The 25764-nt window shown below is 36.9% G+C and overlaps 1 protein-coding gene across 1 annotated transcript in view; it reads left to right on the top strand.

Moving 5' to 3' along the window:
• Positions 1 to 3348, top strand: part of wcd (U3 small nucleolar RNA-associated protein 18 homolog wicked) — a 207887-nt gene extending 204539 nt beyond the window's left edge. The window contains exon 14 of the mRNA XM_090379888.1: positions 3205 to 3348. Within this exon, the coding sequence (XP_090236014.1) occupies positions 3205 to 3348 (144 nt within the window). The remainder of the gene's footprint in view (positions 1 to 3204) is intronic.
• Positions 3349 to 25764: the final 22416 nt, after the last annotated feature.

Below are 25764 nucleotides of genomic sequence, written 5' to 3'. Positions count from 1 at the left end.
TGGATACATTCCATGACTTGGAATTTTGATTTAGGGTCATGATGATTTAGCCATAGTTCATTGTAAGTTTTAACACAGTATTCAACTGTTTGTTGCAAGGGCTCAAGCCTTGATGTTTTCATTTCATGTGTTAGAAGCTTTGAGATAGACACAAACTTTCCTGTAGCCTAGTGTGTCTGTAATATTTAGTAGATTTCCTCTTGATATTCCAAGTGTAATGATATTTCTGGGAACTTGCTGTGATGGGAATATTCATATCTGATCATTTCACCAATAAGCTATTCATTTTCAGTGATGCATATTAGTGTTGGTTTTCCTGATCTAGATTATTTTTTTAAATCATAATTCCTTTTGAAATGCTTTAACCATCTGTGGATATTAATCATGCAAATTGCAAATTTTTTTTTTTTTTTTTTCTTTCAAATTTGAGGCAATTTTCTGTGGATTGAAGTGGCAGAACAATGGCTAGTCTTCATTGATGGACCATTGTTGATAGCATTGTTTTTGATTAGCCATATATTTCACTTATAAAAAAAAATAAAAGGTCATGATTTACAATAATTATTAATAACTACTTATAGAGTATTTATGCTAAAAATGATTACACATATGCCGACCGGGCTAGCCGGGTGGGTAAAGTGCCTGCTTGGCAACCCAAAGGTCACGGGTTCAAATCCCATGACTTGGATCAGAGTAAATTCAAAAACTTTGGGAGGTGCATTATGGCCACAGATGCGCCGATAACTAAAAAAAAAATACACATATACAAAAGTACTCCTTAATTTGTGTTGCTCTGATTTCCATCTTTTCACTTATATGCCCATAATATAATCAAATTCCACTTCACACAACCCTTCTCTCACTATACATTTAATGAAACAGCTGATGATAACTCATCTTACAAGGACCATTCAAAAAAGTAAACAATATATAATCCAAAACAAATTTCGCTCACTGAGGGTGATGGTAGATGGCTCTCTGTCTGCTAACTTATCCACTAATGCTGGTGTTCCCCAAGGTTCATTTCTTTCCCCCACTCTCTCCTCTTATATATTAATGACCTTCTTCCATTGACTGGAAATCCTATCCATAGTTTTGCCGATGATAGCACATTGCATTCCAGTTTGAGAATCCTTGCTCTGCTCAATCAGCTTCAATTTCTCAAATATCCACTACCAATTCCTTAAATGCCGATCTCCAGGTAATTCTCCAATGGGGAAAAAACAACTTAGTTGATTTCAATCCTTCCTTCTAAAACTCATTCTTGTCTTATATCTCAAAAAAAGGATTCTTCCACTCCTATGCTTATCTTTGGTGACACTTCGATTTCTAGGCAAAATGATATCTCTTTTGAGGATTACCCTGACTTCTAATCTCTATTGACAAAAGCACATTACAAATATTGCTTCCTCTGCATCTAAAAAACTTGGTTTTCTCTTTTGCTGTCAGCGTTACTTTTCTTTCAAACAGCTGTTCACTCTGTACAAATTGCAAATCCACCCTACCATGGAATATTGTTCCAACATCTGGAGCAGTGCCCCGAAAACCTCTCTCGGGCTTCTAGATTCCATTCAGAAGAGGGCAGCTAGGTTAATTAATGACTCCTCTCTAACAGAATCTCTCCACTTGCTGTCTCATAGACGTACTGTTTCTGCTGCATGCCCTTTCTACAGATACTTCCATGGGCACTGTTCTTCTGAATTGGCTTCTATAATTCTCGCTCTCTCTTTCAAAACAGTCCGAACACATGCTGCCACCAGCCAACATCCTTTATTGCCCAACTTCAAACTCACAGAACCAACTTTTCATCTTCCTCGTTTATTCATTCAACTGCAGTTTTCTGGAACAACCTTCCTTCATATGTATTTCCTGAAAATTACAGTCTATGGAAGTTCAAGTCTAATGACAACAAATATCTCCTTTCATCTTCTCAACCTCTAACCCAAGCATGGTACTAAGTACTATAGGTTGTAATACCTCTCGTGTTTGGGGGTTTCATAAAAAAAAAGAAAAAAGATTGCTGTCTTAAAGCATAAGCTGTGGCTTATGAATGAGTTTATTTACTTCTGTATTTTTCTAAAAAATGTTTTGTTTGGTTATTAAATTAGACAAGGTTATTTATTTCTAGAGCATGAGCTGTTTCTGATATAAGTTCATTAATTAGAAAGAAGTGAGATTATCATATTGAAATTGAAACTGTAAAATTGATACCTCTTAATCAAAAGAAAAAAAAAAGTTAAAAATAGAAACCTTTCAACTTTGTTTATTGATACTGAAAACTGCATCTTAACTGAAAAAAAGTTACATATCTGGAAGACCAATTCAAATGATTAGTTACTAAACTATTTTAACAGTATCGGAGCTTAATTACTATATATATATGGTATGGCACTCACTCATAACATATATATGCATTTGTCTGTAAAAGTATTTACTCACAGACCCATATGTGTGTTGTGTAAGCTAAAAAACACAAAATAATGTGCAGAGGAAGAACCCTATTTACCCAGCCCAACCTGAGATGGGCTGATAAATCCCCAATTAATGAGAACTTTAGAAATTCTTCCAACCATCGAAACTGAGCAAAGCAGGGGTCTTTTGCCATGGAACAGATTATGTGACAAAATTCATTAGTTACATTTATTTTACTCCTTTTAAATTATTAAAACTTAAAAAACATTTTTTTGTGTATATATATGTGTATATGCAATAAAGATTTTATAATTCCAAAAAAAAAGTGGCACAGAAGTACAAGTACTAATGGTACTTGTACTACACACACAAAATTTCTCTCAAGCTCAAGAAATATATTTATATACTAGACTTTCCAATGCCTGAAAAGAAAGAGCTGTGTGGTTTCCAGTGATAGCAGAAACTGTTGGACAAAGTTACTCAAATGCTGATGTAATTAGTCTCAAATTCAGTAACTTCTTTCATTCTTCTACCGTCTTTGCTACATGTCACGTAAAATAATTCCTTAAATGCAAATCATATATTATATGTGGCACTAAAAATATGATTTTATAGATATGGACACTGTCCATCTGATTTATTCAATTAACTTATTCTTATTCTTCTTTAGAGAGTGAACAGTAGTGCATGTCCCTGAAATGTTTAAGGAAATGGATGATCGTAATTGAAGAAATAATTAATAAAATGAATTTTCAATGTTGTTCATTGTTTTTATATGCACTATTTACTTAGGTCCATTTTCCAAGCATGACCGTGTTTTCAAACTTCCCTGTTTTGTACCAGAATCTGCGTCGTGCACATTGCATGGATTTTTCATTAAATAGTGGCTATTTTGCTGTTGGCAACAATATTGGAAGAGCTTATCTCTTTCGGTAAGTATATGCAAATAAAACTTAAAAAGTAAACTGAATATTTTTTTTATCTGCTTATTAACAGGAATTATAAAAATACTTGTGAGAAGTTTATTTGAAACAAATTTAGTTTCATTTCCATTTTCAGGGCGACTGCTTAGTCTTTTTATGTTGTTTTATTAATAAGTCATCTTTATGATAATTTTTTTTCCTATTACTTTTAAAAGATGCATTCATAAAAGTTTCTAGAAATATATTATAATGAATCTTTTGGAGATGGGAAAACATGATACATATCCCCTCATATTCAAGGCACTTATCTAGAAATAGCATAAAAGTTCATAAAACATTTAGATATTGATGGATTGGTTAGTATTGTTGCCCATGCCCAATGTATGAAGCAACACATTGCATTTTGGTTTTCACATTGTTACATTTAATTACCAATAGTGAGAAAATATTGATGATTAAAAAGTGTATACAAGTAAATTATGTTCTGTTAAAAAATATTACATGTTAACCCATAACTGGACACAAAAAATTTCTAATTAACCGATGTTGACCAGTAAAGGTTAAAGAAGAAGTGGACCAATTTTTAGAAGGACTGGGCAAAAAGAATAATTCTATAATGTAAAATAAATAAATTTTACCCACTGTTTTAAGCATCCCTTCTAATAATTTTTTTCCTCCTTAAAAAAAACCAGGGTGTCTTAGACCACATGCCTGGTATGCTTCAAAACATTTAAATTATTATAGTAACCATATAGTATGGATTTGAGGATTAAGAAATTCTGGATGGAATTGAAAGCAAAGTAATATGTTGGAAGATTTCTATTGACTACAAAGTATTTTCTCTTCAAATTTGTACGAGAAGGCAACATAGTGACTAAAGGAATGTATGTTGAAGTTGTTTGTTATCTGAGAAATGAAATCAGCAGAAAGTGATGGGAGAAATGGGAGTGGATTTGTTGCATGATAACTTTTACCTACATATGTGGTACATCTGCAACTCTCCACATTTATGATGGAAATTCCACTTTTTGACTCATTTTGATCCCATCTCCATCTTACCATCACAACATAGTTTTTCTCCATCTGTTTCACAAAAAAAAAAAAGTAATAAAATTATGGCTTTGCTGTTAAATTTTTAAATTGTTAAATGAAATTAACAGATTCTCCAAACTTCTGCTAATTTTTGTTAACAAATTGGCTAACTTTGTGTAGTTAAGAAATTGGCTGTCAAGTGTGCGTGCTGGACTACCTACCTTGCATAAATTATGTGGAATTCATGAAACAGCATGCTTTATTCCTCTGTGTTACATATAGCATTCACTGTAATTTTTTGTGAGTGGTGTGAAGCTAATTAATAATGTCCTTCAGTAAGATGCCAAAGAAACATCACAACATTTTGGAAGACAATATATGCAAGATTTTCCATGTATATGATAAATGCAATGTAAATAGAAATTTGCAAACAAATATGCATGAGAACAAATAGATTTAGCATTTTAGCATGTATGATAGTGTGATACATGCTGAACATTATTTATCATTGGGCATAATCTTCCTCTTAGTTGTGATAATCATGCAGGTGCATTGCTCAGAAATATGCTTCCCTTTAGTGAAATAGCAAGAAAATGTGGATGTGGGAGAACAAAAGCAGCAGATAATTAGTAAATTTGAACAGAGAGGGAAATAAGAGGTAGTGAGGGCTTCAAAAAATGTACCATTTTCAAATACTGCAGATTGCAGTAATAATAAATAAAATAATAATAATAGTAAATAAATAAATATTAGCATAATGGCCCAAAGCATACACTTATGATATGTGTATTATATTTGTACAAGTGTGTGTTTTCTGGCAAATGTTGTATGGGCTGAAAAACCTCAATAACTTGCAGGGGAGGACCATCCATATTCCATCTTCCTGAGATTGACTACTACAGCTTTGATTGAAGAGGATTTAAAAATTCCTTCAGTCAGTCAACAGGAATTGAACCCAGAACTCTCCAAAAAAGCAGTAGATGTGTCATGTCGACTAAACAGTCATTGAGGACTTGTCAGTAATAAGATAACTCTACAAGGCAGAACATTGGGCATCGTCTTTTGAACAACAACCTGAATGCGTATGAAATTCCTTTGTAGAAAAGTTTTGCCCTCAGTGTTGATAATGCCCCTGTTATGGTAAGCCTATAAACCGGCAAGGATATTAAAAGAGAAGATTAAGCACTTGGTAGAAATAGGTTGTTCTTGTCACCTCATTTATTTGTCTGCTGAAAATCATACTGCATTCTTTCTTCTGAAATTGGATGAATATTTGGTGGATATTTACTGCTATGTAGAAATAAGTGCTGAAAGGAAAGGCAAATTGAAACTATCAATTAATGCATGCCACTGAAGTGAAAAATGTTTTGAAGCATGTATGGGTAAATGTTTAACTAACTTGGTAGAACAGTGGTAATCTCTGACAAGTCTGTATAAAGATGTTAGAAGTGGTGAGAAAAGCCATACGTTTACTTTTGCCGACCGGGCTAGCCGGGTAGGTAAAGTGCCTGCCTGGCAACCCAAAGGTCGCGGGTTCAATTCCCGCCTCGGGCTTGCATCACAGTAAAAAAAAAATGCAAAAACTTTGGGAGGTGCAATATGGCCATAGAAGCTGATGCGCCAACAACTAATACAAAAAAAAAAAAAAAAAAAAAAAAAAAGTTTACTTTTGAAAGTTATATCTGAAGCATAAACTGAAAAATATAACAAGTATTCACTAGTTAGTAGCACTAACTCATATGAATTCATTTCATTATCCAAAAGAAGTTTTGAAAAAAGACAAGGCTAAGGGAAAATCCATACAGAAATCCACAGGACAGAATTAAAAATCTTAGGTAAGAAATCCTAATGTTTAAAAGCTTACTGTACTGGGAAACAACATTGTGGCATATCTTAATATAAAATACATGTCTTGTCAGTGAAAAGTGAAATTTAATTTCACTTTTCACTGACATAGTCTAAATTTTAAAAAATCATGTGCTTTTTTCCTGCCTACAGTTGCCAGGTTTCTAGGTTTTTGAAAGTAAAAATGGCAGCTACTATATAGTGGCTGCCATTTTTAATTAAAGTGATTAACCTTTTCACTTTCAGTACCTTCTAACATGGAATAACAGTATTAGAGCATCCACCTACCCTACCAAATCTTTCAAAGATTCTGCCAAAATTCCCTATGCTATGTTGAAAGTAGTAATAAAAGTGGTAGCACAAAATGGCAACCAAATTCTTGTAAATATTATAGATTGCTGTAATATAATGCTAAAAAGTAGTTTAGTGAAATACAAAGTTATACTCAAATCGATTGTAATTATTATTTTTTGGAAGTGATTTTATCTACATTGCTTTGTAAATGTAACTGTATGAACTAAATTTAGCATATTTGGTTTTGGTTTCAAAAAGATAACATAATGACCAGGTTTAACGTGTCATTATTTACAGAAAAAAAAAATGGATTTTTTTTATGGGACCCCCAACACAAGAGGTATTAGAACCTATAGTGCTCAGTACCGTGCTTGGGTTGGAGGTTCAGGAGACGAAAGAAGATGTTTGTTGACATTGGACTTGAACTTCTGTAGACTGTAATTTTCAGGAAATAGACATGAAGGAAGGTTGTTCCAGAAAACGGCAGTTGAATGAATAAACGAGGTAGATGAAAAGTTGGTTCTGTGAGTTTGAAGTTGGACAGTAAATGGATGGTGGCTGGTGGCGGCACATGTTCAGACTGTTCTGAAAGAGAGAGCAGGAATTATAGAAGCCAATTCAGAAGAACAGTGCCCATGGGTATCTGTAGAAAAGGCATGCAGCAGAAACAGTACATCTATGAGACAGCGAGTGGTGACACTGTTAGACAGGAGTCATTAATTAACCTAACTGCCCTCTTCTGAATGGAATCTAGAAGCCTGAGAGAGAGAGGTTTTTGGGACACTGCCCCAGATGTGGGAACAGTATTCCATGGTAGGGCAGATTTGCTATTTGTACAGAGCGAACAGCTGTTTGGAAGAAAAGGAACACCGAGAGCAAAAGAGAAAACCAAGTTTTTTAGATGCAGAGGAAGCAATATTTGTAATATGCTTGTGTCAAGAGAGATTAGAAGTTAGGGTAATCCCCAAAAGAGATATCGTTTTGCCTAGAAATCAGAGTGTCACCAAAGATAAGCATAGGAGCAGAAGAATCCTTTTTGCGAGATATAAGACAAGACTGAGTTTTAGAAGGATTGAAATCAACTAAGTTGTCTTTGCTCCACTGGAGAATTATCTGGAGATCGGCATTTAAGGAATTGGTATCAGATATTCAAGAAGTTGAAGCTGATTGAGCAGGGCAATGTTTCTCAAAATGGAAAGTGGAATGCAATGTGCTATCAACGGCAAAACTATGGATAGGATTTCCAATCAGTGGAAGAAGGGTCATTAATATACAAGAGGAAAAGAGTGGGGGAAAGAAATGAACCTTGTGGGACACCAACATTAGTGGAAAAGTTAGAAGACAGAGCCATCTACCATCACTCTCAGTGAGCGATCAGAGAGAAAACTGGATAACTAATTACAAAAACAGTTGGCAAACCATAAGATGGAAGTTTGTTTAGAAGACCTTTATGCCAAACATGATTGAAAGCCTTTGAGATGTCAAGAGCAACTGCTTGTGTTTCACCGAACTTTACCATTGAATTTGTCCATAAATGGGTAATGTAAGCCAGAATATCACCAGTGGATCGACACTGACGGAATCCATACTGGCGATTGTTGATTAGACGGAAGGTTTCTAGGTAGTTTAAGAGTTGGCAGTTAATTGATTTCTCCATTACTTTAGAAAGAGTAGAAGTAATTGCAATGGGATGATAATTGGATAGGAGGGATTTGTCACCCTTTTTAGGAACTGGCTGGATATGAGCAAATTTCCAAGCAGAAGGAAAAACACCTTTGGAATATGAAAATAGGCGGCAAAGAATAGGAGTAAGTTCAGGAGCACAGTTTTTGAGAACAAGTGGAGAAATACCATCAGGACCTGGAGCTTTCTTAGCATCAAGATTCATCAAAATCCTTTTAACTGAAGACCACAGGAGGCGTTGAATGGAACGTGTTGGGAATGGTGGGAGGTGTTTTACCAAGATCATTAATACATGAGCTGGAAGAAAAAAGGGGGGGTGCTAGCAGGTCAGCTTTATCCTTGGCTGAAGTGGCAACAGAACCATCTGGTTTTGACAAAGGTGGGAGCAGAGATGGGCAAAAGTTGCGGCGAGTAGCTTTGGCAAGAGACCAGTTTGCTCGGCTACCATTAGAGCAAGAAGCAAGTTTTCTACTCTTAGCCTGTTCAAAATCTATTTTGGACTGATTAATAACTGCTTTACAATTGTTGCAAGCTTTGGTGTAGGCAGAAAATAAAATTGAAGAATTGGAAACAAACCAATTACGATATGCACTGTTCTTCTCTTGAACAACCTTAGCACATTTCTTCGAAAACCAATGTTTAGATAAAGGACGAGATTTTAAAGTGGAGTGTGAGATATGGATTCCATTCCTACAAGTATAATTTCACTCACGATCTGGGCAAACGTTGACATCAGAAGTTTTGAAACGGTAATCTGACCAAGGGAAAGAAAAAAATAAATCTCGCAGGTCATCCCATTTTCCATTCTTGTAATGCCAAACAACACGAGTTTGGGAATAGCCATGAGATAAAGGCTCTATTGGAGAAGAGACAATCACCAAGTTGTGATCTGAGGTGCCTAAAGGACCACTCACTTTGACTGTGTAATTAGAAGAGTTGTTTGTGAGAAAAAGATCAAGCGTGTTGGCTGTATGGTTCTTGTAGGTAAATGAACAATCTGGTGCAAGGTCATTAGTAATTGCAAAAGCCTCAGCATCTCGACCAGCTGAGTCGGTGTGACTAGAAAATGGAAGCCAGCTGGAGTTGTGAACATTAAAATCGCCAAGGAAAATTACCTCACTGTTAGGAAAGTTGGACTGGAGAAAGTCAAGTTGCAAAGAGAGGAAGTCAAAGAGCTCCAAGTGATTAGTGGAGTTGGGAGAACAGTAGAGACAACAGATGAATTTTACACAATGAGGTAGAGAGATTTTAAGCCAGAGAAGAACGAAAAGAGGAGATTCCAAATTACCAAGTCTCTGACAGGGAATATTGGAATGGACATAAGCACAAGTACCACCTTTGAGGCGAAAGGAATCATACAGCAAATAGTTTGGCCAACTAAGATGAGCAGTAGTTGAATCAACCGATAACTGAGATTCTGTAAGAAAAAGTAAATGGGTTTGGCAGACTGCAAGTGGAAATGGAAATCGTTGAGATTAGAATTGAGGCCACATATATATGTGAAATGAACTAGCAAGAGTTTCGGCGGTTAAGATCTTTTCACAGATAAGCTTACTCTATTAGTTTGACAATTCGTGGTGTTCTCAATAGTAAGAAAAAAGGTGGGGGGGGGGGCATGCTATATGAAGTAGTGGAATTTTTGGATACGGCGTACACATCGTAAGAATATACCCAGATCCTTGACATAATGTGGCCTCGTATGTGTGTGTGTGACCACACACACACACACATACGCACTACTCGGACTCCCTCCAGTCACTATCTGGCAGAGGAGTGGGATTAGCAAGATTATACACTAGCTGATCCGGACGCCTTCTAAAGAGTTACCAATAGGTTCAGTCCGGTGTACTAACTAGCAGCCGGCCGACAAACACCGTTTTAGAGCTGTACCCTCGAAATGTAAGGAAGATTGGATCTCGCCATGATGTTCATCATAACCTCAAAAGTCATCAGTCATACTGCATGATGGAAGAGATGGGGAGGGGTTGACCGGAACTTAGCTCTGGTGACTTAACATGGGTTCCACCACTTCAAGCCTCCAATAAGCAAAGTGGTGTTATTGCACTGGTTGATGGGAGTCATCTACCACCTCGTATTGCCTCGTAACACCGAGGAGTGGCATGGGCGTCACACCTCAACCCCTGGTTACACACCTGGGTGGTCACCCACCATGTGCTTGTGCTTGTGCATGGAGGTTATACCCAGGATTACTAACAGTCCCACCATCGTGAAGGTGCAAGCAGAGGATTTTGCTGTCACAGACCATCCAGACTTCACCGAAATTGGGTCCACTTGACTTGAATGTCACCCGAATATCAATTTCATCAGCATTTTATACTCCCAGGTAGGAAGTACAGCTTGTCTGTCATATCTGAGAGAATGTCTGTGACAACCTCAAGACCTCAAAGACCTAAGGTTTGAGGTAACACCTTAATTGTTATATACAGTTTGTATATTATTAGAAGATACAGTAGTGGCCATGTTATTAAATCTGGACAATGTTGAAGGCAAAATAAAATTTGCCAGTAGTGGCCATGTTATTAAATCTGGACAATGTTGAAGGCAAAATAAAATTTGCCAAATTTCTTCCCCCCCCCCTTAAAAATAACTATAAGACAAAGGGTGTCACAAAAATATGTCAAAATTAAGTAATTTCCTGGGAATGCCATGACAACTGTCACCTTATATGTTCAGCCGATGGGAAGGCCACAGGAACTCTTCAAAGCTGGGCCCAAAACTAACCCAACCTACGCTGTATGTCCATTATGTTCAAATTATAGTACAGTCAGTCCTCGTATAGCACGATAGTTGTGTTCCTAGAAACCCTCATGCAATGCAAAATCGTGCAATATAAACAACAGGCCCTATGGGAAAAATAGGGTTAGGTGCCGACCACCCAAGATTGATCACACATTTGTAACCAAAACGTTACCAAACACAATAAATAATCGTAATAAAAAATAATAATATAATTTTTTATAATATTTTTATTATTATTATATTATATTTTATTATAATATAATAAATAAAACGTAAGTATTTTTTAAGAATAAAATACTTACGCATTTTATTACGACTATTACGTAATAAAATATTGCTAATGCTTTTGCTTCTATCGTAAGCAAACTTGTTTTTTGTTTGATTTTCTATCCAAACAGTTGACAGCCGTTGCATCTCTTCCAGTTCTTTGTGTCTTGATCTAATGGATTTTAATTACACTTTGAGTTGTTCCTGCTATGAAAGTTGTTTTTATTTTCTCTGCATTCTTTGTAATTCTCGGGGTTGCCCTATTTAGGTCTGTAGCACGTGCAATATCACGTGGTCTTTCATTTCGCTCAAAGCGTTTCACAATTTCATATTTTTTCTCTATTGACAGAGGCAGACTGGCCATAAGCCTTACTGGGAAACCCCAGGGTCAGAGGCCGGTGTGATTTTGGCCATAAACCATAGTATGAGGCCACTATAAATTTTCCCGGGTAAGAATTTTTGATCCAGTCCGCCCCTGTTTATCGATGTTGCTTTTCTTTTTCTCTCTGAATCTGCAGTGTCTTCACCAGGACGCTTCATTTTCACACTGTTTAAGTATTTTACTCATTTTTAGGGAATAAAGCACAATTACAAAACGAGGAGGCACATCTGACACACATAAACAAAGCTGCACGCGTAGCAACTGAACAAACAACACCGTAAAGCCAGAGATACACTATTAACACCTCACATTTTACTAAAGCACATTTCTAGGGGTTATTACCATAAAACAATAAAAACAATTTCTAGTTGCGTTTCTGCGAGTGGAATCTGTTATAAACTGGTAGTAAATTCGATCTAATTGCATTTGCGATTATACCGATAGCTGGAATTGTGTTGGTTTTTAGGTTATTATGGTGAAATGTGTTTCCTCTTCACTGAAATAAAAAAACAAATACATTTTCAGAATCTTCTCTTCATTCCTATCGAGTTGCTTTCTATTGGGGTGATTCTGCATTCGACGGCCATTTCTTGTAAACACAAGGGCGAATCGTGCATAAGCGAATTCGGTTCGTGTTATATGAGATATCGTTCCCCTATTTATAAATCGTGTATGATCAAATTCATGTAGTGTAAACACGTGTTATACGAGGACTGACTGTATAGGATATTAAAGTTTAATATACCAAGTTTATAGAAATTTTGCAGTTTTACTATTATAGGGGAAAAAACACCAGGAATCACTATTCACAAAATGGCAGCCAGTAAATGATTATCTCTCCAAAAATATTAATGGAGATAATGATTTCCTGCCAATAAGAACTTTTGAGTGTAACATATGGAAGCAAAAGAAAACAATGATTACAAGGAAAATGTTGAAAATGGAACTGGGCCTCAGCATGGCTTTTTTTTTTTCTTTTTTTTGTGTTTAGTGCTCTGTTATTTTCCATAAACTCATAACATAATCAAAGTTATAATTCCATTTCTTTGACTTTTACCTACTAGAATACTAGTAGGTAAAAGTAAAAGCAAAAAATATGCTCCTTACATTTCCTGGAAAGGGGAAAAAAAGACATTCTTCTGTTTGAAGAAAAAAAATTGTGCATAACCTATAAACATGTTTTATATTGATGGAATGTTCAATTTTGAATTGAACTCAGGTGAGGTAGCATTTTGTTATATAAATTTAAAGAAAGCAAAAAGAGTTTTGTGGAACCATAATGACAGCCTAAGCTTTAATTCATTTATTGAAAGAAGATTTTTATATTAATAATTTAAGAAAGGAAACTGAAAATCTAAAAATGCCCTTTCTTGGCTTGTTCAGCATATGTCTATGTATTATCAAAAAAAAAAAAAAATACATATTTTGTTTGTTATTTTTTTATCAAATAAATAAACTAAATATATAAATTATTTGACCTGATTTAAGATATTCAGAAAAAAATGACTGAAGTGTTAAAAGCTCTTATAGAAGATGATTTCCAGAAAAGTTTCTGTGCTTGGAAGAAACTTATTTATGTATCACTTGATATCGTGAACTTTTGGTCTGAATTCTATAAAATATGATCTCTCTCTCCCTCTCTCTCTCCCCACCCTCCTCCCGCCAGGTGATATAGCTGATTACTTGTACATATGTCTACTCTTCTATTTCGTGTCAGAGAATTACCAATCTAGAATTTTACTTCTTTTTTTTTTTTTTTTATGTGCTTTGGCTTAAAATCTCCTTTTCTTCATTGTGTAAATTCATTTATTTGTCTTATATTTTCCCTTACAACTCAACCTTTTTGATTTTTTCTGTTTGAAATAATTTTTTCGGTATCACTTTCTTAGGAGTAAAATAAGTTTCCTTGATGATTTTAATGTTTCCTAGCCCCTTCTGCTTCAGGTTTGTAGTTGTGTGATCCTATATAGTAGAGATGCTTATTTTATTATCAATGATCTTATGCAACTTAGTTTTTTACCTACTGGAATACTAGACAACTAAAAAAAAAAATTTTATTTTATTTTATTTTATTTATTTATTTATTATTATTTTTTATTATCCCACTGACTACCCTTGAAATTATAGTTAATATTACCTGCCCTCTGTATACTTCAGATCACAACTTGGGAATAGTTACCTCTAATACCTGTCTCGTGCTCATTCACCACCTTGCACTGTTTGGTGTTACAGTGGTAAATGGAATTATCTGCATAATTTATTTTCCATGTTGGGATTGCTGTATTAAATCTCCTAATATTTATTCAGGTAATGTCAATGATTTTATCCTTATAGAAAAAAGAAAGAAAAGTCTTTTATTCCTCATTCTGTCATAAACTCTCATCCTTGATCTAAAGCTCGGTTCTCCAACAAAGTTGCTGAGGCTGTTTTATGTAAGAATAGAACATATTAAAATTGGCTTACATTGAAATGTTCCATTTTAATTTCTGCCTACTAAAGCTTACTGCAGTTAAACAAATTATTTCTCTAATACTCAGTATATCTCCTACCATATTAAATATATCTCATTAGAGTCTCCCTTGGTTTCCTTGCAGACGACTATTAGAAGAAACCGGAACAATCTATCAGAATTGTTCAAGGATAAGAAGCCTTTAGGTTCGGATGGCATTTCTTCACCTGTTCTTAAAGCCAGTGTGCCAGAGTAACTTCATGTTTCTGTTTTCTTTTTTACACTCTTGTTCCAGTAGTGTTTTCCCTTTTGTATGGAAATTGCTCATATCTAGCGAATTCCTAAAAAGAAAAAAAAAATAATAAATAAGTGACAAATATATCCCTTGCAACTATCATCCTATTGCACTTAACTCTTTTTCAGAGTAAAGAAATCCATCAACCACCAGCCCTTACATTATCTTGAAACCCTCCATATGATTAACCATCACCAGTATGAATTCCATTACTGATTTATTTATGATTTATGTTATTCATCTGCGGACAGAGTCCCCTATAAAATTTTGGAGAAACTCAAGCATTTGCCCTTGATATTTCTAAGGCATTTGACCATGATTAGCATAAACTCCTTCTAAGAAGGACTTTATGCTGAACATGGTCAAAAGCCTTAGATCCACCTTACAGACTACCTTTAGCTTTTTGTAAAATTGGTATCCTGTTCCCCTTTTACCCTCACTGCGTTATGGTTGATGCCCCTCTCTCTCTCTCTCTCTCTCTCTCTCTCTTCCTCTCTCTCTCTCTCTCTCTCTCTCTCTCTCTCTCTCTCTCTCTCTCTCTCTCTCTCTCACACACACACACACACACACACACATACATGTAGTAGTAGTAGTGGCATGTGATGCAAGAAAGCAAGTGTATGAGCTTATGCAGCATCAGCCAAAAAAAAAAAAAAAAAATCACACCATTCCCTCCAAATGCCTGTCCAGTTCCTCCTTAAATTTATTCAACCTATCAACTTCCACAACGACAGATGGAAGTTTGTTCCAGCAATTAACCACCCGCTGGCTAAAGGCCACACATCTATTCTACATCTGTCCTTTCTTAATTTGAATTTATGCCCCCTTAGGTTCGTAATCTGAACAAGTGGAAGCATCCCATCAGAATTCAGCATGCTCACCCCATTCAAGGCCTTATACACCTCAATCAGATCACCGCGCAAGTGCCTAGTCTCCAGCCACTGCAATTTGCAGAACTTAAGCCTCTCTTGGTAAGAGGATCCCTTCATTCCCCTCACCAATCTTGTTGCCCTTCTCTGTACACGCTCAAGTAAATCTACATCCTTCCTAAAATGAGGCCTCCAGACCTGTACGCAGTACTCAAGGCGTGGCCTGACCATTGCCTTATACAGAGGAACAATAACCTCCTTCTCCCTGCTAGCAAAATTCCTATATATCATTGACAAAACCCCATGACCTGCCCTGGCAGCCTATCTGCATTGCTCAGAAAACTTCATATCTGACTGCACAATTACTCCCAGGTCTTTTTCATTTTCTACCACCTTAAGTGCAGTACAGCACAGTTGGTACGTTTCACTGTGGTTACTTCTACCCATATGCAGTACTTTCCATTTGTCAAGGTTAAACTTCAGTTGCCACTTCTTACACCATCTGCCTGCCCAAATTATCTAGATCCTGTTGCAGTAGCACACTGCCATTACTGTCATTAACAACCCTCACCAACCCTGCCAACCTTTGAATCATCTGCAAACTTCGACATTAAGCCTGATATACCTTCATCAATATCATTGATAAATATACAAAACAACAGTGGACCTAACACCGAACCCTGTGGGACTCCACTAATAACATTAGTCCACAAAGAGCAGCACCCATTGATTACCACCCTCTGTCTTCTCCCACTTAACCATCCTTTTAAACATTGTAGCAACTTACCCTTAATACCATTCTCCTCCAATTTGTACAATAGTCTTCCATGCGCAACAGTATCAAAAGCTTTCCTGAAATCCAAATATATGATATCAAAATTATTTTTTGCATCCAGTTCCTTTGTAACCACATCATAATATCCTATCAAATTTGTCAGACAAGACTTTCCCTTAACAAACCCATGCTGTGTCTAAATTATTGCTACAGTCTTGTCTAGATGATCCTGCAATGCATCTTTAACCAGTGACTCCATTATTTTACCTGGAACAGAAGTTAAACTAACTGGTCTGTAATTACTCGTGTCACCCTTCGATCCCCCTTTGTGATTTGGGGATACATTTGCACATCTCCAGTCCGTGGGAACCTCCCCTGAGTCAAAGGATGCTCTCATAATTATGGCTAAGGGTTTGGTTAGTTGCTTTGCCGCCTCCTTTAATATAACTGGATAGATCCCATCCACCCCAGGTGCTTTTCTTATGTTTAACTTCAACAATTTCTCCTCCACTTTGCTTTCAGTTATTACAAAATCATTAAGTATCCTGCTACAATTTGATAACCTTCTGCCATTTTCAAACCTTAATAATTCCTCATGTGTGAATGTAGATGCAAAATACTCATTCAGTTTGTTTGCTATCTGAGCAGGATTATCAACAGTCGAACCATCGATGTCAAGTGGACCAATCAGATTCACCCCCTTCCTTTTAGAGTTTATATAAGTAAAGAAATCCTAGCTGTTTTTCTTAGCATCTTTTGCAAAGGATTTTTCGTAATCTGCCTTCACCTGCCTAACCTCTTTTGTGACCTGATTATAGACCAACTTATATCTGCCATAGGCATCTGAGTCGCTTGATAATTTATATGCATCCTTCTTCTCTGCCACGAGTCTCATTAGTTCATTTGATGACCATTTAGGCCTAAACCTTGAACAATATTTCTTAATAGGTGTGAAACTTTTAGTAGTTTTCGCGATTAATTCCTTGAATGCTTCCCACTTAGAATTTACTGTTGGTAACATCGTCAGTTGATCCCACTGTACAGAATTTAAAAACTGTCGGAGACCACTGTTACTCACCTTTACAGAAGCAAAAAAAATCCCACATCAGTACACTGTGATCACTGCTGATAACCAGATCAAGAGTATTACTTTCTCTGGTTGCCTCTCAAACATGCTGCTGCTGCAGAAAACAATCATCCAATAAATTCACAAAAGTCTGACTAGTGTGTGAGTGACCAACCCACAAGTTCCAGTCAATATCTGGGAAGTTAAAATCCCCCATTATAAGACATTCCGATAGCCCACTCTATTTCTCTGTACAATTGTTCATTGTACTCATTCGAGTCATTAGGCCTATAACACACTCCTCTTATTTTTGCTTTCGCAGTGCTTATGTCACACCAAACTGACTTAACAGCATAACACCTCCCCCCTTTCTGTCCTGTCTATCCTTTCTGTACACATTGTACTCCCCAAATTCCAGTTCAGCATTCCTTATATCTGTGTGACACCACGTCTCTGCTATCCCAACAATATCCGCCTTTGATGTCTTGACCAGCACTTCAAATTCATCAAATTTATTTACTATACTTCTAACATTGGTATACATGCAAGCATACATGCTCCTATTTCTATTCCTAGTTACCCTAACACATCCCATATACCCACCTATTTCAGGATGACTGCCATCCGTCCTTGAAACTCCCAACATCCCTCACTCCAGGTTGCTACTTATTCTTATAGAAGTTGTGCAAGAATCACCTTCACCTCTGCCTACGGCTACTGTTAAACTATTAGTCCTTGTATCCCCCCAAGCTATCAGTTTTCCGACCCACCTAACACTGCCTCGATAGCATCAGCAAATATTCTTGCACCCTTTCTATTTAAGTGTATCCCATCCCTATAGAAGCAGTCTCTTCTGTTAACAAGTACAGTCCAGGCTGAAAAAAAATTCTATCCCTTGAGCCTTGCACAATCTTTCCAGGGCCGAATCGATTGACAAGGCTCTCATCATATACTCCCTTCTATCATGTCCGGGAAGAATTGCAGGCATTTTCAAATTCAACCCTAATTCTCGGCTTTTGTTTAACAGTAACCTGTACTTGTTAAGTAATTCTGCCGTTCTCCTACTCTTAATATCATTAGTGCCAATGTGTACAACTATATCACCTTTTGTGCCCTTAAAAGATGATATCCGCTCTACAACGTCATCAACCTTTGCCCCTGACAGACATACCCTGGTTCTGTTCCACCTATCCTTTTTACAAAGCATGTTTCTCGTTTCCCTGACAATAGTCACCAACAACTACTAGTTCCTGTGGGACCAGCGCATTCTGCCTTGGGGATTGCCGCTGTGTTGCGTGATGACCAAGTGCAAGCTCTGGCGTTGATGTGGGCAGCTGAGAGCCTGATGGGCCCCTCAATTTAAATATTTCGAGGGCATCCACATTGTCCTTCAAACTCTCATATAGGCCCATAACAATGCTGAGTTGTCGCCTGATTTCCTTACACTCCTTACATCGCACGCACACACACAAAGACATCCCCCATGGCAATATCATGTTCCGTTCCAGAGAGTTCAGCAAACATTTCACAAGTTGCACATTTTTTTAGGCTGTGATGCGTTGGAGAATTGCCCCCTCAGTTCTCCCCCGAGTCACAGCACTCTTGCCACTTTGTGCCCATTGTTTACTGCTCTAGTTTGGGGCATGATACTTTAAATTAATAAGATCGATGAATTAAATTAATTAAATGTCAATACTGCGCTATCTAATAGAAACAGTGAAGCATATTACTCTATATAATTATACATTAGAGCTACCTAGCTACCTCAATTAAAAATTTGAATTCCTTACCACTATGTACAAAAGCAATGACTGCAAGATTCGAATGAAATAGCGGTTTTACCTAGGACTGTGTGTGCGCGCACGCACACACTAACTCTGTACAAATCTCAAGTCCACTGTACCACAGAATATTATTCCCAAATCTGGGTGGTGCCCACAAAACCTCTCTTAAATTCCCGGGCTCTCTCAAAAAGAGGGAAAGTCAGGTTAATCATTGATTCCTCACTTACAGACTCACTTCATTTGCAGTCACACAGATGTTATGTTTCTGCTGTATGCCTATTTTACAACTATATTAATGGGTACTGTTCTTCTGAATTAGCATCTGTAATTCAACCTCTTTCTTAAAGTCCATATATGAACATCAAATAAGCATCATTCATTCATAGGCAACTCCAGACTTGCCAAACTTAACTTTTCATTTGTTCCTTCTACTCCCATTCTCTGAAACAGCTTTCCTTCTTATGTCCTGATTTAAGATTTCTCAATTTGGTTGACCTACCTTAATTTTTTACATAACTTTTACCAGCAGTTCAGGTACACTGTTACAGAACCAAAACATTTAATAATACATGATGAACCTTTTGATCATCATTCAACAATCTTCAAACTTTGTTGATACCCAATATATGCCTAAGGTTTTTAATCAACATTCCCTGGCATGATTCAAAGGAAATTCCCAATTTGACAGTTAATTGCTGATCAGAATGAATTTTTTTTTCACACACTTTAGCAACCATTTCATCGCTCATGACTGCTTGAAGTTGAACTCTGTTCTTCTATGACAGATTATTAGCTATTTGCAAACATTTCATCCACTGATAAACATAACTCTTACTTCAGTTGGAATCATTAAATACCATTCTTAACATTTGGAGGAATTTTTTTGTTTCTCCCTTACTTTGCAAAACTTATGTGGGAAAATAGAATGATGTGTACACTCATCATTCCATTTTCATACTCACAGATAGATGCCTAAAACATGTCTGAACTACAATACGTCTGCAAATTGCAGGTTTGGTGGAGTAATAAATGGCTTGAAATGGTAATGTGGCAACCCCTCCTCTTCACTTACTAATCATCTTGGCCTTCTATCTCCATGGCTTTTTTTTAAAATAAATAGTCTTGAAAATTTTTGGTCAGCCCTCATACATTCCAGGTACATATAAAACTCTTACTCTCAGGTGTTTTTGTTCAAGTTGTCCCATAAGGATCAACCTTTAGTGCTGTTCATTGTATCAGTAAACAAAAAAGTGTACGAATGAAAGACAGCTACCATCGATCAATAAGTCTGTACCTAGAGACAGTGGTTTCCAGATCTCACCCCCCCCCACCAGAAAAATAAATTGCATTAATTTCTATCTCAAATATAACCTCCACTCATTCCTAATTAAATGAACAGTTTATTCCAGTTCAAAATAGCATCCATTGTCTGACACCCATTTTTGATCACCAACATAAACTGTTTTGGCACACATTAAACAGCTGAGACTGTTTTGTCAAAAGAAGATAACCATTCTAAAATTCCTCTCATTGTTGAAGTTTGAAGTTGAACTGTTTAGAGCACTCTTGAGATCTGAACTTGATTACAGAACATCAGATGTTAATTTGGCTTAGCCCTAGCCATTAGAGGCTATTCATATTCCCTTAGCAGCTTTTCACACGTCTTCAGTTTAGTGTGTGTGTGTGTGTGTGTGTGTGTGTGTGTGTGTGTGTGTGTGTGTGTGTGTGTGTGTGTGTGTGTGTGTGTGTGTGTGTGGGGGGGGAGAGAGAGAGAGAGAGAGAGAGAGAGAGAGAGAGAGAGAGAGAGAGAGAGAGAGGGGGAGAGATTCCAGCCTGATTATGGCAAACCCATCATGTAATATGTGTGTATATTGCATGCCAAAGGTTATGCTATTTTATATAAGACAGCAATTGGTACTCTGGTATCCTACAGAATAAAGTCGATGCACCCAAATTAACCAGTTCTTTTCACTCTTTAGTAGGAGATCTTATACCAAAACTGTCCTTTAGTAAGGAACCTCATTATTTTTCATTATCTCCCTTTTTCATGTCTTCCATTATAAAACTAATTCCTGAATTCTTTGGTTGCTTTCTCAACTTAGTAGAAGTGCTTTTTCCCAGTGCCCATTTGAGTTGGCCTAAATAATGACCATCAGTTGAAGCTGCTAAGGAACTAAGGAGAGTGTGATAGCACTTAGCAGTAGACACTGTTTTGATGGGTATTGTCATGTTGTAAACAAATACCTTTTGTGATCAAACCATGAGAGCTAGTCCTGATTAAAGGCTCAGATGACTTATAAACGTATTTTCAGTATAAAGCACTCTTGACAATTGTACATCTCTTTGTGTAACTCTCCACAATAATCATATTTTGTCAAAAAAAAATGTGATTAATATAACCTTTACTGCAGAAGACATTTCTCATAATTTATTCACCTTTGGGAAAATGAATGACTCTGCACTATGCTTAGTTTTCTTTTGAACAATCCTTATAGATATCATTTGGATGGGACAAATATAGAATAGCATTTGCAGAAAAGTCAGAAATAATTGTGAACAAATTTAGTAAGGTTGGTATTTCTGATTCGGTACTGCTGTATTTCTATTTCCATGTTCTCTGTATTCCGTGTTAGCATATTTTTGCAAGCCCAATTAATTCTTGAGACAGTATTATAGATCAAGTTGGAATATAGGCTTTCGTTATAGAAATGTTCAGACTGACTGTCACGATATACAAGTATTATGAAATATTAGTGTGAATGAATATTTTATTTTTTAACTGCTTTTATTTTATATATTTGTTTTTAATTTTTTTTTTTTCAGGCTGAACCATTACTCTCATTACTGATGTCAACTGTAAATGATGTATATATTCATTATATTATATCTGTATATATGTTGTTTAACTCAAATAAAAAGGTTTGATAACTGCTTATTAGTGTTTCTTTACTTTCACTCAGGACTTATTTTCTCAATTCTTGAGGATAATTTAATAGTCTTGAGTGACATTTTATTCCCTCAAAGAAGAGAGAAAGAGAAAAAAGAAAATGAAGGGAAATGAAATCATTAATCTCCCACTCAGAGGTTTTTCTAATAAATCTTCATACATTAACTTTTTTATAACTTTCACATGCACCTATAAATGTTTGTATACAATTGAAACATTTCACAAATTAGATGTTATCTGTTGAGTCCTGTGTTCAATTTAGTAGTGGAAAATTCAGAATTTGCCTTGCAGCAAAATGCTAACAAGTTAGTCCTTTCAAAATGACAGTACCAAGTTAAGCACTCATCGTACACCTTCATTTTTCGGACATATATTACGAGTTGTGTAATCAATGCATACCTGTAAGTCATTGCATCAGGTAAAAATATCTGAAAAATGATTTTCCCACAAAATTATTTTACAAGACTAGATAACATATATATTTTTTTTTTTATGAAAACCCCAAACACGAGAGGTATTAGAACCTATAGTGCTTAGTAGCATGCTTTGGTTGGAGGTCGAGAAGATGAAAGAAAATATTTGTTGACATTACATTTAAACTTCTGTAGACTAATTTTCAAGAAATACGTACGAAGGATGTTCCAGAAAACGGCAGTTGAATAAATAAGTGAGGAAGATGAAAAGTTGGTTCTGTGAGTTTGAAATTGGACAGTAAATGGATGTTGGCGGCACGTGTTTGAACTATTTTGAAAGAGAGAGTGGGAATTGTAGAAGTGAATTTAGAAGAACACTGCCCATGGAAGTATCTGTAGAAAAGGCATGCAGCAGAAACAGTATGTCTGTGGGAGAGCGAGTGCAGAGACTCTTGGTTACCACTCTGTGGAACCAAGTTCCAGCGCTGAATGTGACTACGGGAAGGAATACCACTTTATAGTAGAGGAGCAGGGTCTGCCTGGACAGGTCCCTCTCATTTCTTGAAATTCTAATGATGGAGGCTGTAAATGTCCTGGTTTTTTCACAAAGGTGAAGTAGGAATGATAGCCTGTGGGCTATGATCGTGCCCAAGACTCTGGCCTGCACAATCAGTGGGAGCTGGATACCATTAATTTTGACATGGGGAGACGTTCTTATGTCAAGTTTGGTTTTAAAAATCATATTTGTTTTCAGTGGGATTAATCTGAAGTTTGTTCGTAGGTGAGGCAGTGGCGTAGCTACCATGTAGGCAGGCAAGGCAATTGCCTCCGGGCCCTTTAGGGGCCCCGGCGTCTGGCTGTCTCCTGTTTTTGCAATTTTCATTAATTAAGTAGGGGCCCGAACATGTTCTTTGCCTCCGGGCCCAAAAAAAGGGTAGCTACGCTAGTGAGGTGAGGCTATCAAGGACATCTTGAATGACCTGAGGTGATGACAGTCAAATCATCAGCAAATGCAGTGACTTTAGTATATTCAAATATTTTGTGTAGTGAGTTTTGAAGCACCATATTCCAGACCAGGGATCCCAGAACTGACCCTTGTGGACACTCCCGGTAAACCTCTGGATCTGTTGTTATTTAGATTTTATGATGATCAATCGCCCTGAAAAGTAGCTTTGGATTAACCAGTAGAGATTGTGAGGGCATTCTGCCGATCTGAGGCTTTCCAGGGTGCTTTCCCGCTACACATTGTCAAAAGCCCCCTCAAAATCAATGAACAGGGCCATGTCGTACTTGTAATTGGACATCTCCAGATGCAGGACCAGGACCAAGAGGGCCTCAAGACCTACCTGGGGTAAATCAGTATTGTGTAGGTGAAATCAGATTCCAAGAAACAGATTTGTAATATGTAGAGCTATTAACTGTTCTAGGATTTTTCCCCAAGTTGGCCATAAATTCCATGGGTTTGAAGGAGCTTGGCTCTGTAATTGGTTTATTGGGCTTGGCAGTTAGTCTTACAGATTTGTGGGAAACAAGAGTGAGAGACATTTGTTGTATAACAGTAGCAGGAGCTCAGGTTTAATTTAATGTAACATAATGATGAAAACATATTCCACTGTCTAGGCCTGGACATTGTTTGATGTTAATCTTAAGAACTACTTCAAGTTCCTGTTTTGTGAATGGGTCAGTTTGCACTGAAGTTTGGCATTTTTCATTGTCTCTTCTGATTGTACTGTGATCTGGAAGGTCTTCCAGGGGGTTATCATCAGTAAAGAGTTTGTTGAGAATGGTGTTGATTGAGTCAGCCCAGTTAGAGGTTTCCTGCTGACCAGCTTTGATGGTTCGAAAGATGTCAGTTGCAACAGTCTTGTCTCGTGTTAACTTTTATAGTAATCCTCATGGATTCGCATTACCTGATTCTTTTACAAAGTTGAACAAGATCCTGTTTTTCTTTTTGCTATTTTCCTGGTAAATGTATTTTTCTTATTATTTGTGTAGTCTCTATAGAGCCAGGTGACATCAGGAGCTGGCTAGTCTCTTTGAGTCATATTGCTTTTGCTCTCTGTGGACATCTCTCCTAAGATTGGACAATTCCATTGTTTACCAAGCAACAGGGTCTGGTGCAAACTCTCTTCTTACTTGCCGACCTGTAGGATGCCTTGGTAATGGCTATTTAGATGGTATCTGCCAGTTCTTAAGGCAAAAGCACTGAGATGAGAGGAGTCTGATTCCGGAAAGTCCTGTTTAATGGATTCCTCAAATGTTGCCGAATCTACCTTTTTCATGGAGAATCGGACAAAGCCAGGCAGTTGTTCATGGAGAGGGACTGGCGGTTGGTAATGTGGAAACATATGACCCTGTGGTCACTAATCATCCAGTCTGGGATGGTTGTCCAGGCCTGTATGTGTGTTCTGAGATCATTGATAGTAATGGTTACATCAATATTTGACTGTTCTATTGAACTGCAATATGTAGGTAGTTGGTTTGGTAGATTCTGGATGGTTAAATTCCTGGTGAGGATAAGATCTTCCAGCAACAGTCCTCGGGGATCAGGAACTTGGCTGTGCCAGAAATGGGACTTTGCATTAACGTCAGCCATAATTAGGATGTTTTTTGAGCCTAAAAAGTTTAATGTATGGTCAAGACAGTAGAGGCAGGGCTACCACAAGTGAGTAGGCGAGGTGAGCATCACAGGCGGCAGATCAGGAGGGAACCAAAAAAATTTGACGTATACAAGTTGGACTTCTGATTAACAAACTTCTTTATAGAGAAATTTGTTATTTCCAATTTTTTTAATTCCCGTGGGTAATTACATTTATAATAGTTTCAGTAGAATGAAGAAAATTTTATATAACGGATGGATTATGAGAGACTACTGGGAACGCATTGCTCGCATTTATTCAGTTGAGGCTATTGAGCCAATTAGTGCTGCTGCTAAGCATGAATTAAGAGCCAAAGGGATTACCATTCTACAGCTTACTGTTACCTCTTAAAACCTATTCAACCGCTTGTCCCACATACCCAGAAGTCACACTGCTCATCTGATTGGTTTTATACAATCAACACGACTTCCATCGTTTACCAGTATTCAACATGACATGCAAATAATTCATTTGAAAATACAGTACATGAAATTCCAGGCACATTAATTTGCTTATCTGGATCTGTGTTTCATATTTATATATTGCAGCTATAAAATCTTTTTCTTCAAGTTCTCTGCCCTCAGGCAGGTTCAGGGCTTCATTGACGCATGCTTCTCTATTTTGTGCTATACTTTTTAATTCCTGCATAATTTCCTCTTACCGCCCAATCCATTATTCCAATTCTCCTCCCAGCAGTTCTCCTCCCACACATCTACCCCTCAATCTCCTTCCTCAGCATGCTTTCTCTTCTCAATACATGTCCTATAAAGTTATTTTGTTCCCTTAATTCTTTGCAAACGTTCTCTTTTCTACTTTCCGCAAAACCTCATTTCTCATTTCACCCTTTCCATTCTCTTCCACACCACATCTCGAAAGCTTCTAGATGTCTAATCTTCTCTCCCAGTGTCCATGTCTCGGAGCCATATAGT

The sequence above is a fragment of the Mastigoproctus giganteus genome, chromosome 8, assembly GCF_048544385.1.
Source record: "Mastigoproctus giganteus isolate SK-2022 chromosome 8, ASM4854438v1, whole genome shotgun sequence".
NCBI lineage: Eukaryota > Metazoa > Arthropoda > Arachnida > Uropygi > Thelyphonidae > Mastigoproctus > Mastigoproctus giganteus.
The sequence above is the reverse complement of the archived record's forward strand: the minus strand, read 5'-3'. Positions and strand labels throughout refer to the sequence as shown.